The sequence below is a fragment of the Grammomys surdaster genome, unplaced genomic scaffold, assembly GCF_004785775.1.
Source record: "Grammomys surdaster isolate TR1022 unplaced genomic scaffold, NIH_TR_1.0 242, whole genome shotgun sequence".
Taxonomy (NCBI): domain Eukaryota; kingdom Metazoa; phylum Chordata; class Mammalia; order Rodentia; family Muridae; genus Grammomys; species Grammomys surdaster.
In genome coordinates this window covers 5,344,443-5,355,756 of record NW_021604687.1, presented here as the reverse complement: position 1 = coordinate 5,355,756, position 11,314 = coordinate 5,344,443, and the positions used below count along the sequence as shown (strand labels likewise).

Sequence of the window (11,314 nt, the reverse complement as noted above, 5' to 3'; positions counted from 1 at the left end):
ACTTTGTAGTCCGCGTGTCCTCCGCCACAGGCATTCTTGGGAAACATGGCCGCCCCGGGACTACGAGTCCCAGATGCCAGTGCGTGGTGAGCGGGTGGGCGGGGCTGGAGCTGTGGGTCCCACCTCCTCTGCAACGCCGGGGCCGGGAGTCTTAGAACCGAGGGCCCGCAGGGGTCCCCGCGGCCGCTGCGATGCAGAAATACGAGAAACTGGAGAAGATTGGGGAAGGTAATGGAACCACGAGATGTTCCTGCAAGGTCTTTTTCTGAAGACCCTACTTGCAGTCCCAGCTCCCTTACCGTCAGCTATACTTGCAGGCTCCGACCTTAGCACTGGCCAAAAGCCCTGGCCGCTGAGCCCAACACCCAGTGCAGAAACCAACCCTTCACCCTGTGTTAGCATCTGCGGCAAACTCTTGCTCTTAGCCTTAGCAGTCTCTGTGGACAAGCAGCCTTCCAAACCGCGGCACTTCCTGCATTTCTCGTCCCTAGCCTCAGCATCACTTGCAAACCTCACCTGGAATCCCTGCTTCAGTTTATTGCAGAACCTCCAATCTTAATATTTTTGCAGGCCTTCTTTCCTCTCCTAGGTGACTCCTCCATACTTCCTGACACCCCCCCCCCCCAATCCTGGAGCCTATGGCAGATTCTCCCTGCAGCTGAAACCTTGAGCTTTTTTAGGCACCTTCTCCTTGGCATTCCCACTCACAAAACTCCACATCTGGCCTTTGCCCTGAAAACTTGCCTTTACACACTAAGATATTGAGAAAGATCCTCTCCCTCACTCCCGACCTTCCCCTAGGCACCTATGGAACTGTGTTCAAGGCCAAAAACCGGGAAACTCATGAGATTGTGGCTCTGAAGCGTGTCAGGTTGGATGATGACGATGAGGTAGGCCTAAGGCATGAGAGGGGGGTCTAAAGCCTGTCTTGGGTTGTGTGTGACTACTACCCCCTTGCATGTTGTAGGGTGTGCCAAGTTCAGCCCTCCGGGAGATCTGTCTACTCAAAGAACTGAAGCACAAAAACATTGTCAGGTAAGGTCTGTTGAAGAAGGTAGAACCTCCTCATTAGCCTCGATTGGTATTGGGATGTTAGAGACCAACTTGAGGATCTGGCTAAGCCTTTCATTTTCCCTAGGCTTCATGATGTCCTGCATAGTGACAAGAAGCTGACATTGGTTTTTGAGTTCTGTGATCAGGTGAAAGGGGTTTGGGGGGATACTAATCATGGAGGATATAGGAGTCCAGACTAAGGTTGACCTCTGTCCTCTTTTTCTCACTGCCACCTCGATTTAGGATCTAAAGAAATATTTTGACAGCTGCAATGGTGATCTGGACCCTGAGATTGTAAAGGTGAGGGGAAGGATATCTAGGGATTTGTGGCTCCTAGGTGTGCCCATATAAAGTATTGGCACTCTTGGACTGCCAGCCAGGTTGGGGGCCTGGAGTGCCAGGGGGACCCTGCTTCTGCCCACCAAGGACTACTTGTCTTGGTGAATGTTTGTTGTTGTTGTTGTTGTTGTTTTTTTTTTTTTTTTTTGAGACAGGGTTTCTCTGTGCAGCCCTGGCTGTCCTAGAACTCACTCTGTAGACCAGGCTGGCCTCGAACTCAGAAATCCGCCTGCCTCTGCCTCCCAAGTGCTGGGATTAAAGGCGTGCGCCACCACCGCCCGGCTTGGTGAATGTTTTTATGTGGTTGCCTGTGACTTGCACAGACAGTATCTGATTTCTGTGAGGTCATTTGTGCTCCAGAGGTGAGGTACAACAGAGACTATCACCTGGATTCAACAAATACCAGGCGTACTTCTAACTTTAGCACTTGGAAGGCTGAAGCAGGGCAATCTCAAGTTTACGACCAGCCTGAGATACAAAGCAGGACCTCTTCTCAAACATCAAAGCAAAATCAAAACAAAAGGGATTGGACAGATGGTTCAGCAGTTAACACATATTATTCTTGCCGATGATGTATGTGAGTTCAGTTCCCAGCACCCATCAAAGGTAGCTCACAACCACCCGTAACTCCAGTACCTACTTTTGGCCTCCAAGGGCACCTGCACTCATGGGCTCACCTTTTTCCCCTAGACACAAACGTGCGTGCGTGCATGCATACATACATACATACATACATACATAATTTAAAAATAAATCTTAGAGAGAGAGAGCTCAACCAAATAAATATTATTTGCTGAAGGTTTTGCTGTGTACCAGTCACTATTTTAGGCCCAAGACCAAGTGCCTTGGTCCAAGTTCCAGGAGAAGTGGGTCCTGAGTAATACTATAGCTTTGTATTTGTGCTGATACTTATGGTGTGTGTACCCAATTGCAGCTACGTAGGGGAGACCAGCTTGGACTGGGAATATAGGAAGGTCCACCAGAAAGCTGTGAGAAACAAGGGCAGCTTGGTTACTGTTGACCTCCCCCCAGCCCCTCCCTCCCCACCAGTGCCTGCAAAGCAGGTTCTCAAAGTAACTAGATGGGAGGCTGAAAAGATAACTCAGTTGTTAAGAACATTTGCCAAGCTGGGCGTGGTACTGCATGTCTTTAACCCCAGCACTCAGGAGGCAGCGAGTGGCAGGTGCATCTCTGAGGTCAAGGACAGCCTGGTCTACAGAGTGAGTTCCAGGACAGCCAGGTCTACACAGAGAAACTCTGTCTCAAAAAAACCAAAGCAAAACAATAACTGCTTTTGCAGAACATTTGGTGCTGCTGTTGCAGAGGACTCTGTTCCCAGAATTCACATTGGATGACTCACAATTGCCTGTAACTCCAGTTCCAGGGGATCCTACCCTTTCTTTATGCTTATGTACACACACAGACACGCACACACACACAAAGTGGGCTTCTCCACTTGAGCAAGTCACATGGGCTATAGGCTACAGCGGGTCTGACTTTCTCTTCTTTACCTCTCCCCAGTCATTCCTCTTCCAGCTGCTGAAAGGCCTGGGATTCTGTCACAGCCGCAACGTGCTGCATAGGGACCTGAAGCCCCAGAACCTGCTCATAAACAGGGTATTGCTCTGGGAACAGGGATCGAGAATTAAGAAACTGGATCCAGGGATGGGGAGCACTGAGGGAGCAGGATGGAGAGAAGGAAGCTGGAGCCTACCTGAACCGTTTAAAAGTCCCTCTCCATGTTCCCTTTGTGTTATCTCCCCTCAGAATGGGGAGTTGAAATTGGCTGATTTTGGCCTGGCCCGAGCGTTTGGTATCCCAGTCCGCTGCTACTCTGCTGAGGTGAGCCTGGGAAGTGGTATATGAGGTTGAAGGGAGGGAGTTCCCCAGTGGCTTCTCTACACCACATTGTTTCCTCTGCTCTCTGAGCCTCCTCCTGGACCTCCTTCCAGCTCTCTAAGTGGGAGGGGGGGTCCCTGTGGGTGGGGTCTTCTCCAGGTGGTCACGCTGTGGTACCGCCCACCGGATGTCCTCTTTGGGGCCAAGCTGTACTCCACGTCCATCGACATGTGGTCAGCCGGCTGCATCTTTGCAGGTGACACATTGGGGTCCTGCAGAGGTACTCTCTTTCCCAGTTGGGGTAACAAATAGGGTCTAGAGGATCTTGTGAAAGAAGGGAGAGGGAGCTCTTGGGGTTGGGGCTGGAAGGCGCAGGGGCACCTCAGAATGATGGGTCCTTCATGTACTGTTTTATCCCTGTTTTTTTCTGCAGAGCTGGCTAATGCAGGGCGACCTCTCTTCCCCGGCAATGATGTGGATGACCAGCTGAAGAGGATCTTTCGATATCCTCCCAGTGCCCTTAGCCTATGCTCCTTCACCTCTTTGTAGAAAGGAGGTGGGCATAGACCCTAGAACAGGGGTGAGAGTTAGCCGTTGCCTGCCCTTCACATTGTCCTTGCATGGATGGAGTCACTGTTGAGAAATGTGGCCAGTTGGTAAGGATGGCACTCCTGATAGAGCCATTAGAAGTTGTTTCAGTAAGCCTTAGAGGAGGAAGGAAGAGGGTTCTTAGAGAAAAATGACTTGTCTGTTTGGACCACAAGCATCAGGGTTTAGATTTTCCTATACCATAGTAAATACCATAAAAATAGGGTTCCCCTTCAGGCTGGGCTCGGGGATAGAGCATGGTGGTATAAGAGAAAGGCAGGTAGAGTGAGGAATTCCCCCACTGGTCCCTGAACCCTTCCCACAAGTGACCCTTGACCACATGGACACACTGCTAGGGACACCGACTGAGGAACAATGGCCTGCCATGACCAAGCTGCCAGACTATAAGGTGTGCCTGGCTATGGGAGGTCTTTTATTTTCCAACTCTGTGATCCATGCTTCTGGCCTGACTCTGCCTGGCCCTCCTCTGCAGCCCTACCCAATGTACCCAGCTACGACATCCTTGGTGAACGTCGTACCCAAGCTCAATGCCACAGGGAGAGACCTGTTGCAGGTAGGTGCCTGGGGGTAAAAATGGGGGCATTTGCCTGTCCAGGATTAGAAGCTGGGGATTGTATGCTTGCCCAGCAAGCTGTCAAAAAGCAAGGGTCAAAAAGCTGGTGGGCTGTCCTAGTCTGAGCCGCCTCTGCCTTTCTTCCCACCTGCAGAACCTATTGAAGTGTAACCCTGTGCAGCGCATCTCAGCAGAGGAAGCCTTGCAGCACCCCTACTTCTCTGACTTCTGTCCCCCGTAGGCTCTCTGACCCCTGGTGGCCAGGCTGGGGCCTGGCCTATTTAAGCCTCCCTCCCAGGAGGGTGGGAGAGTGGGATCCTGAGCACCAGCTGTGCTGGGCCCAGCCGGGGTAGAGTTACCCTGGCCCTCGGTTTTCACTCCCTCCATGGACTTTATTTAATTTCATAAATTGGCTCCTTTCCCACAGTCTGATGATATGATGGTGGGGTGGCTCTGAAGGGTAACTGGGGATCCTTGCTCTGTGATTTGGCCCACAGCTTGTGCAACGAGCTGCTCATGTCTGCTCTGTCTCTTTACATATCCTGAGATCAGAGACAGGAGGCTATGGTCCCTGTTCTTTTGATTGTGTCATGGCAGTCCTCTCTCCACACTCAGCTTATATACTCCTGCACACTTTTCCTCTCTGCCTAGAAGAGCCAGATACAGTTGTGAGGTGGGATGCCGCTGGCCTGAGGGCAGAGCTGAGCCTTTGCCAGAATGGGAGAATGGGCCAGGCCTCTCTTGTCTCTGCATCCTGTATAGAACCTTCCACATCTGTTTTCTTATACTTGGAGTTGTCAGCTGGGGCAGGAGAGACCCAGAGCTGTGTGGGTCTCTTCCATAAGTACAGCCCTTCCCAGTTCCCGTTTGCCACTTTTCCAGAGCTTAGGGTACAGTGAGAGTAGGAAATGAGCTGAGGCAGAGTTCCAGGGGTTCCCCCTTGACAGGAAGGGGAAGGGGGGTGTCTCTCAGGCCCACTGTCTCAGCAGGCTGTCAGCTCCTGTGGAGAGGTTGAAAAGGAAAGAACCTTTGAAGGCAGGCCACCAATCTGTGTTCTTGCACATGGACTAGTTCCTTGTGTAACCCTACCACTTCCACCATCTCGCTGAGCTAGTTAGAACCTCGTTCCAGCTCTCCACTGTTGGTGCAGTGAATACCTACATGACCATGCCCACTGTGGGCCATCACCTAAGCTCTGGGCATGGAGAGACTACCTTCTTAGACATTGGTAGGAGTACAGGCCTGTATTCCAAACTACCAAGGAGCCTGAGGCAGAAGAACTACAAGGCCAATGTGGGCTTCAGAGTGAGTTCAAGGTAATCTGGACAACCCAGTGAGACTCTGTTTCTAAATAAACAAGATATAAAAAGGGCTGGGAAGCCAACCATGGTGGTATATGCCTATAATCTCAACATTGGGGAGGTTAGGAGTTCAACATCATTCTTGGCTGCAAAGTACACCCCCAGCCAGAAGTATATGAGACCCTGCCTCAGAACAGAAGTGATGGGGGTCTCACTTCCATGGGGAAATACTCACACAGTGTAGCGGGAGTCCTCCAGACTCAAGGTATAGTCCCCATTACTTAAGAAAAACAAAGTTAAAAGGAAATGGGTTTGAGAAGTTCATTAACACTGCGCCTGACTGATCTCGTCTTCAAATTACTCCCACTCCCACCTCAAGAGAGTTGTTAAGTATAACTGGGGCCCTGGCCCCAGTGGGAAAATGGATGAGGCTGGGGACTGTCATTGACTCTGCTGTAAGGCAGACACCCGAGACACATGTACTAGAGCTTTATTAGGGTGAAGACAGCAAAGATGTACAAGCTGGACATGTCCAAGATGTCATGGTGCAACCAAGCAGGTCTAGAGCCTTGTGACGAGGTAACAGGTACGGTGGGAGGCAGAGAGTGTCTTGGTGACAGCACAGGGAGCAGTAGGAGGCCTGGTGGGACAAGCCACAGCACTGGGGCAGGACCCCTCCTTCTAGTCTGTCCTGGGCCTGAACTTCCTCCTTTCAACCTGTCCTGTCCCCCTAATGGAGAATATTTCATATTACCTGGGGCCTAGGGTGAGATGGGGAACATGCGCTCGATGGCCATTGAGCTCTTCCTGGAGCTGTGGGAAGAGGGAAAGTCAGTTAAAATTGCTGCACCTACAGCTCCTGGACCACATGCTTAAGGTTTGGGGTGAGGCTTACAATGTTAGGAGTGGGGGAGGTGAAAGGGGGTGATACCAGAGTGTTGCTAGAGCGCCTTTGAGAGTTCCTTCTGTTCCAAAAGTACCCCAGGACTCTGTCTTGAAAAACCTGGGGACAAGTGGCAGGAGTAAGGCAACATCCATCTTCTTAGACACTGGTGACCTAATTCTTCCCCGTGATGTCTGGGGTTCTATCCCACCTCACAGAGGTAGTCGAGGATCTCGAGGATGGTAAGCAGGCTGGCTCCAATAAACAGTCCCATCTGTCCCCCAATGTCTCCTGTGGAGGCAGAGTGCTGTCAGTTCGTGATCACCTACCCTGTTGGTACCTCTGCAGACCCCAGGCACTCCATACACACCCAGCAGCTCTGACACTTCATAGGCCGCCTTTTGTTCCACTGCCTCATAGTTGAGGGCCTCAAAGAAAATATCCAAAACCAGTACATTCTCCCTGAAGGAAAAGAAGTGCGAACTGTTTGCTGGACACCACCTTGTGCCGGCTGGAATTAGGTATGGGCACTCTGGCCCCTTTCAAGAACCTTGGGTTGTTCCCATCCCCCAAGTCAGAAAGTTTAAGCAGTTTGCCCAGTCCCAGAACCCGTTATGTAGAGATGAATCCAGCCTGGGCTGTGTGCAAAAGAGTTTCGGTCCAGTTCCATTCTAGGAGCCCCCGTGACTCGGGTTCAGTGCTTCCAGCCTTGCTACTGTGTCCCTTGCTCACGTGATGTAAGTCTCGCTACGGTTGTATTTCCGGGCCAGATAGCGAGCTGAAGCGCGGCTGGGAATCCGTACCATGGAGAGCTCCTTGGCATACCGTGTAGTAGCGCAAGGGTTGGGACAGACACACGTGTCCTTTCGAAGCATAGCGTCTGCAGGCCACAAAGCAAGGATCAGGAGCACTTGGACAGAGGGTTGTGATCAACGACTGAGTGGATGGGGACAGGGAGACTGAAGAGATGTGCCTTACCTAGAGCCGGGCTGGCACAGTCCTTGTACTGCTGGGGGCTGCACACTGGGGAGTTTCCTAGGATAGGAAGAGACCGATCCGGGAGCTTGAGAGCGCCCCCTAGGATATCCCCATTCCCTACTCACAACAGAACCCAGTCCCTTACCAGGCATATGCATCATTCGACATCCACACTTCCGAGCCACATAGCGGGACTCACAGGCCAGGCGGCACCCTATTAAACTATAAGGAGGGCTGGGGCTGGGGCTAAGGGAACCCAGGGGATCAGAGGGCTCTGGATCAAAGTCGGGATCCACAGATGCAGTATTGCAGTCACCCCAGGGTGGTGGCAGGAAACTCAGCTGTTGGAGGTACAAAGTTATGAAGGCTGTGTGGCAATTAGAGGCTGTGGAGGTGAGGCCCCCAGAGTCAGGTTGAGGCACTGTGACTTGGGGTCTGAGGATCTTCTAGGGAGGGTAGGAGCTTGGGGAGGGTGGGAGGCACAGGCAGTTGAACCAACATACTTGCTGCTGCTGGCAGGACACAAAAGTCTGGTGACCTGGGGCTGCCCCGAAGCCCAGCTGGTCAATGGCAGGGGGCTCCTCCTGGCTGTGGATCTGCACTCGGATCCCCACCTCAAACGGAGTCTCTTCTGCAGGGAGGGGCCTTTGAGGCCCCAGACACTCCATTCCCAGGAGAGACTCCCTTAGCAGTCCCTCTCCTCAAGATTTGAAAGAGCCAGCCCTGCCTCTTCTCACAAAACAACATGCTTTGGGACTTCTCCTTACACACCTACCTCCTCTCCCTCCCATGGTCTTTATGATTTCCCAGCCTCAGGCATGCCTCCACCCTTATCCCTCCTCACAGGCAAATGACCTTGTGCCCCTCACCCATGTCCTTCCAGATGGGCAGATACTCCTCTTGCTGTACATCCAGCATAATCTCCAATCCGTTGCCAGCACCACCCTTTGGAGTGGTGAGTAGTTCTGCCCCGTGGGCACCAGAGTTGAAGGTGTAGCACTGCCCCATTCGAGTGAAGATCTGGGGGCAGAAAGGGAGAGTCCCTCTCTCAAACAAGCCCTGGGGAATGGGACCACACCACCCCTTGAGCCTCTTTTGTTTTGTCATTTGGGTTTTTGGAGGGAGGGGCAAGGATTGAGATAAGTTCTTATGTAGCCTGGACTTGTCTGGTGCTTTTGATGGAGCAGAGCTGCCCTCAAATTCCTGATTCTCCTGGTTCCAAATACCAAGTGCTGGGATTACAGGAATGCACCACCACAGCAGTGACAAATCCTTCCAGTTCTGGAGGCAGGTGTCCAAGTTCAGTAGATCTTGGGCAGGATGGGTTTTTTTTTCCCCCTGGATGTGTTACCTAAGTACCTAGGGAAGTCTGGGTGATGAAGTCTAGATTTAGCTGATTTTCCACCCTGTCCTTATTTTCTTAAAAGATTTTTTTTGAGACAGAGTCTCTCTATGTAGCCCTAGAATTTGTTATGTTGCATAGATGAGGCTGGCCTCAAACTCCCAGGGATCCTCCTGCCTCTGTTTTCCAGGTTCTCGGATTAAGTATGTGCACTACCATGCTTATTTTATGTTTTGGACTTTTTGAGGCTGGATCTTATGCAAAGAAACCACCTCTCCCACCTTCCTTGAAGGAACTCGAAAGCCAACATCTCAGTGTCCTTAGCCTCACATGTAGGTATGTAGAGTGGGGAAGCCTCCTGCCTCGGTGCAACCCCTCTGCCTCTTATCAAAGCCCTGACAGTAGTACCTCTACAGGGATAACTGGATGTATTCTTGCCCTCGTTTGGGGTGGCAACATTCAGAGGAGACAGGAACGTAAGTCCTCTCCTGGCAAACAGGGGTCTCCTGCCACAAGATAGTCTCAAGGTACTGCAGTCTACCCTAGGAACAAGGGTAGCAGCACCTCTACCGATTGTCCCTCGGCCCTGCAGCTTGCTTGGGTTGGTGTCCTCGCTGAGAGGCATAGCCAGGTGCACAGATGTCTAACTGAGATGGCGAGAGATAGCCTCCAAAGGCAGCTTCCTGTACTAGACAGAATGTCTTGGAAGGAGGGCCTATGGCCAGCAGGAAGGAAGGGATAGCCAGGCAGGGGTGTTAAGGTTTCCTTACTGACAAGGCTGAAGATTGTAATCACTAAATAGGAGTCTTAGGGCAACTGGCTCACCACTGTGAAGTTCTCAGGCCCACAGGGCTGGCCACGGTATCGGCAATCCAGCAACATGTCCTCAAGGGAGTGGCCAGCTCTGGCGTAGAGTTGTGCCATGTCAAAAGTCGGACTGGGCATGAAGCCAGGTGGTGCAGGGGGTTGGCCCAGGGCACGAAGGTAGGCAGCATGTTCAGCAGGGTCCAGGCCCAGCAGCGCTGTTCCAGCCCAGTGCAAGTCATTGGGTGTGAGGCGTGAGCGGCGCAGTGGATTGATATTACACAGAGTGACAGCTGGGAAGGTAAGCTGGTGGCTCTCACGCTCATCCAGGGTGGTCTTATGGTGGAACTCCCCATAGTAGCGAACCCGCTCAGCCACCTGGTAGAGGAAGGCCGCCAGCGACAGGAGCACAGCTGTGGCCCACAGCCCACGGCGCAGGGTCAGTCCTCCAGGGCCAAAGATGTGACCCAGACCGTGCATCGTGCAGCTGCTGGCGAACACCCGGATGTCTGAGGCCTGTCGCCGCTGGGTCTCCTCCAGTCCTGAGGGAGGTTTCATGGCTGGAGCAGGGAGCAGGGAGGCGTTGATTGGGGACAGGGCTTCTAAGGAGTGCAGAAGCTGTTTTGTAGGGCTAGCAGGGTAGTGGTGGGGATTGAGATGGGACTCAAGTTGCTCGGCAAGGAATAGGGAGGAGAGAAAAGGAGAAGGTAGAGAAGGGAGGAGTCAAGACAGAGGTGAAAGTACTCGCCTGATAGGACTGGATGAGTTGAACTTCGGTCTGGCTCTGACTTCCCCAGAACGTGCGTGTTGGCTCCGTGTGGCTGGGTCTCTGCAGTAAAGACCAAGTAGGGCACAGGAGGTAGTGGCAGGCAGGGGCTGCAGAGCAGGACTGAGCTAAAGCTGCTGCAGAGGATTAGGTTTCAGCATGACGGGGGGTTGGGGGGCCAGCAGAGCAGTCTGGGGGGGCAGGGAAGGTCCCTGGGGCCCCAGGCTGAGCCATTAGTGAAGCATGGGGGGAGTCGTTGCTGTCAGAGATCAGAGGCGCCAGGAGGAAACCACAGCGGTCCATGGTAGGGCTTGAAGGAAACCCAGATATACATTGGGGTTTAGGAAGCCTTCGGGGCCTTTTAGGCTCCTGGTCACAGCCCCTGAATGTAGACCTGAGGGTCAGCAGCTGATTCTTAGTCTATCCCCTCTCTCCTTTTGCCTCTCCTGCCCTTCCAAGAACCCACCTGACATCATTTGTTCTTTTGCAGAGTGCACTTGGCTTCTGACCAAGTTAGAGAGTGGTGGGAAGTTTGGCACAGGCAAATCTTCTCTTCTTATGCCCCTAGCATCCTCTCGATACCACATGACCAGGGCCCTCTTCAGGTTCCATATCCCGTGGCTTTCCGTCTTCTGAGTATCCTTCTCTGCCTAGACACCCAGACCCCACCTCATTCTCAGGCCCTCCTGTTGGTGAGGCTATTCTTCACAATCATCATGGATTCTCCTGCTGCCCCAGAGGTATCTGGGGTACGCTGTTACTTTACATCTTCCTCTCTCAGTGAACATATTCTAGGGATCATGAGTCCAGCACCTGGAAAGCACCCTCATTACTCGTCCTAGTCCAT

General features: G+C 52.4%; 2 protein-coding genes across 4 annotated transcripts; one reads left to right on the top strand and one right to left on the bottom strand.

Moving 5' to 3' along the window:
• Positions 1 to 97: 97 nt before the first annotated feature.
• On the top strand, positions 98 to 5,777 carry Cdk5 (cyclin dependent kinase 5). Its single transcript, XM_028774759.1, has 12 exons — positions 98 to 228; positions 802 to 890; positions 968 to 1,035; positions 1,139 to 1,199; positions 1,297 to 1,353; positions 2,914 to 3,009; positions 3,160 to 3,234; positions 3,391 to 3,487; positions 3,665 to 3,734; positions 4,168 to 4,228; positions 4,313 to 4,393; positions 4,548 to 5,777. The coding sequence occupies exons 1-12, from the start codon at positions 192 to 194 to the stop codon at positions 4,632 to 4,634; spliced, it is 879 nt and encodes a 292-aa protein (XP_028630592.1). The 5' UTR covers positions 98 to 191; the 3' UTR covers positions 4,635 to 5,777.
• A 391-nt stretch (positions 5,778 to 6,168) lies between these two features.
• Asic3 (acid sensing ion channel subunit 3) lies at positions 6,169 to 10,533 on the bottom strand. Of its 3 annotated transcripts, XM_028774756.1 has the most exons (11): positions 9,723 to 10,259; positions 8,425 to 8,575; positions 8,059 to 8,186; positions 7,701 to 7,896; positions 7,556 to 7,612; positions 7,310 to 7,457; positions 6,948 to 7,039; positions 6,789 to 6,868; positions 6,626 to 6,697; positions 6,449 to 6,507; positions 6,169 to 6,334 (listed from the first exon to the last, which is right to left on the bottom strand). In XM_028774756.1, the coding sequence occupies exons 1-11, from the start codon at positions 10,257 to 10,259 to the stop codon at positions 6,256 to 6,258; spliced, it is 1,599 nt and encodes a 532-aa protein (XP_028630589.1). In that variant the 3' UTR covers positions 6,169 to 6,255. The 3 variants fall into 3 exon arrangements, with proteins under 3 accessions (XP_028630589.1, XP_028630591.1, XP_028630590.1); XM_028774758.1 differs by lacking the exon at positions 7,310 to 7,457 and having other exon boundaries at positions 9,723 to 10,533; XM_028774757.1 differs by lacking the exon at positions 6,449 to 6,507 and having other exon boundaries at positions 6,177 to 6,334.
• Between the last annotated feature and the right edge of the window lie 781 nt (positions 10,534 to 11,314).

What these genes read in the sequence shown, in the direction of transcription:
- Asic3 (XM_028774757.1), bottom strand. Translation starts at nt 10,259, where the DNA reads ATGAAACCTCCCTCAGGACTGGAGGAGACCCAGCGGCGACAGGCCTCA. An exon ending in GCCCATCTGGAAGGACATGG is followed by an intron (nt 8,187 to 8,424) that starts GTGAGGGGCACA and finishes CCCTCCCTGCAG; the next exon opens with AAGAGACTCCGTTTGAGGTG. An exon ending in CTGTGCCAGCCCGGCTCTAG is followed by an intron (nt 7,458 to 7,555) that starts GTAAGGCACATC and finishes TGTGGCCTGCAG; the next exon opens with ACGCTATGCTTCGAAAGGAC.
- Cdk5 (XM_028774759.1), top strand. Translation starts at nt 192, where the DNA reads ATGCAGAAATACGAGAAACTGGAGAAGATTGGGGAAG. An exon ending in TTTTTGAGTTCTGTGATCAG is followed by an intron (nt 1,200 to 1,296) that starts GTGAAAGGGGTT and finishes ACCTCGATTTAG; the next exon opens with GATCTAAAGAAATATTTTGA. An exon ending in CCAAGCTGCCAGACTATAAG is followed by an intron (nt 4,229 to 4,312) that starts GTGTGCCTGGCT and finishes CCTCCTCTGCAG; the next exon opens with CCCTACCCAATGTACCCAGC.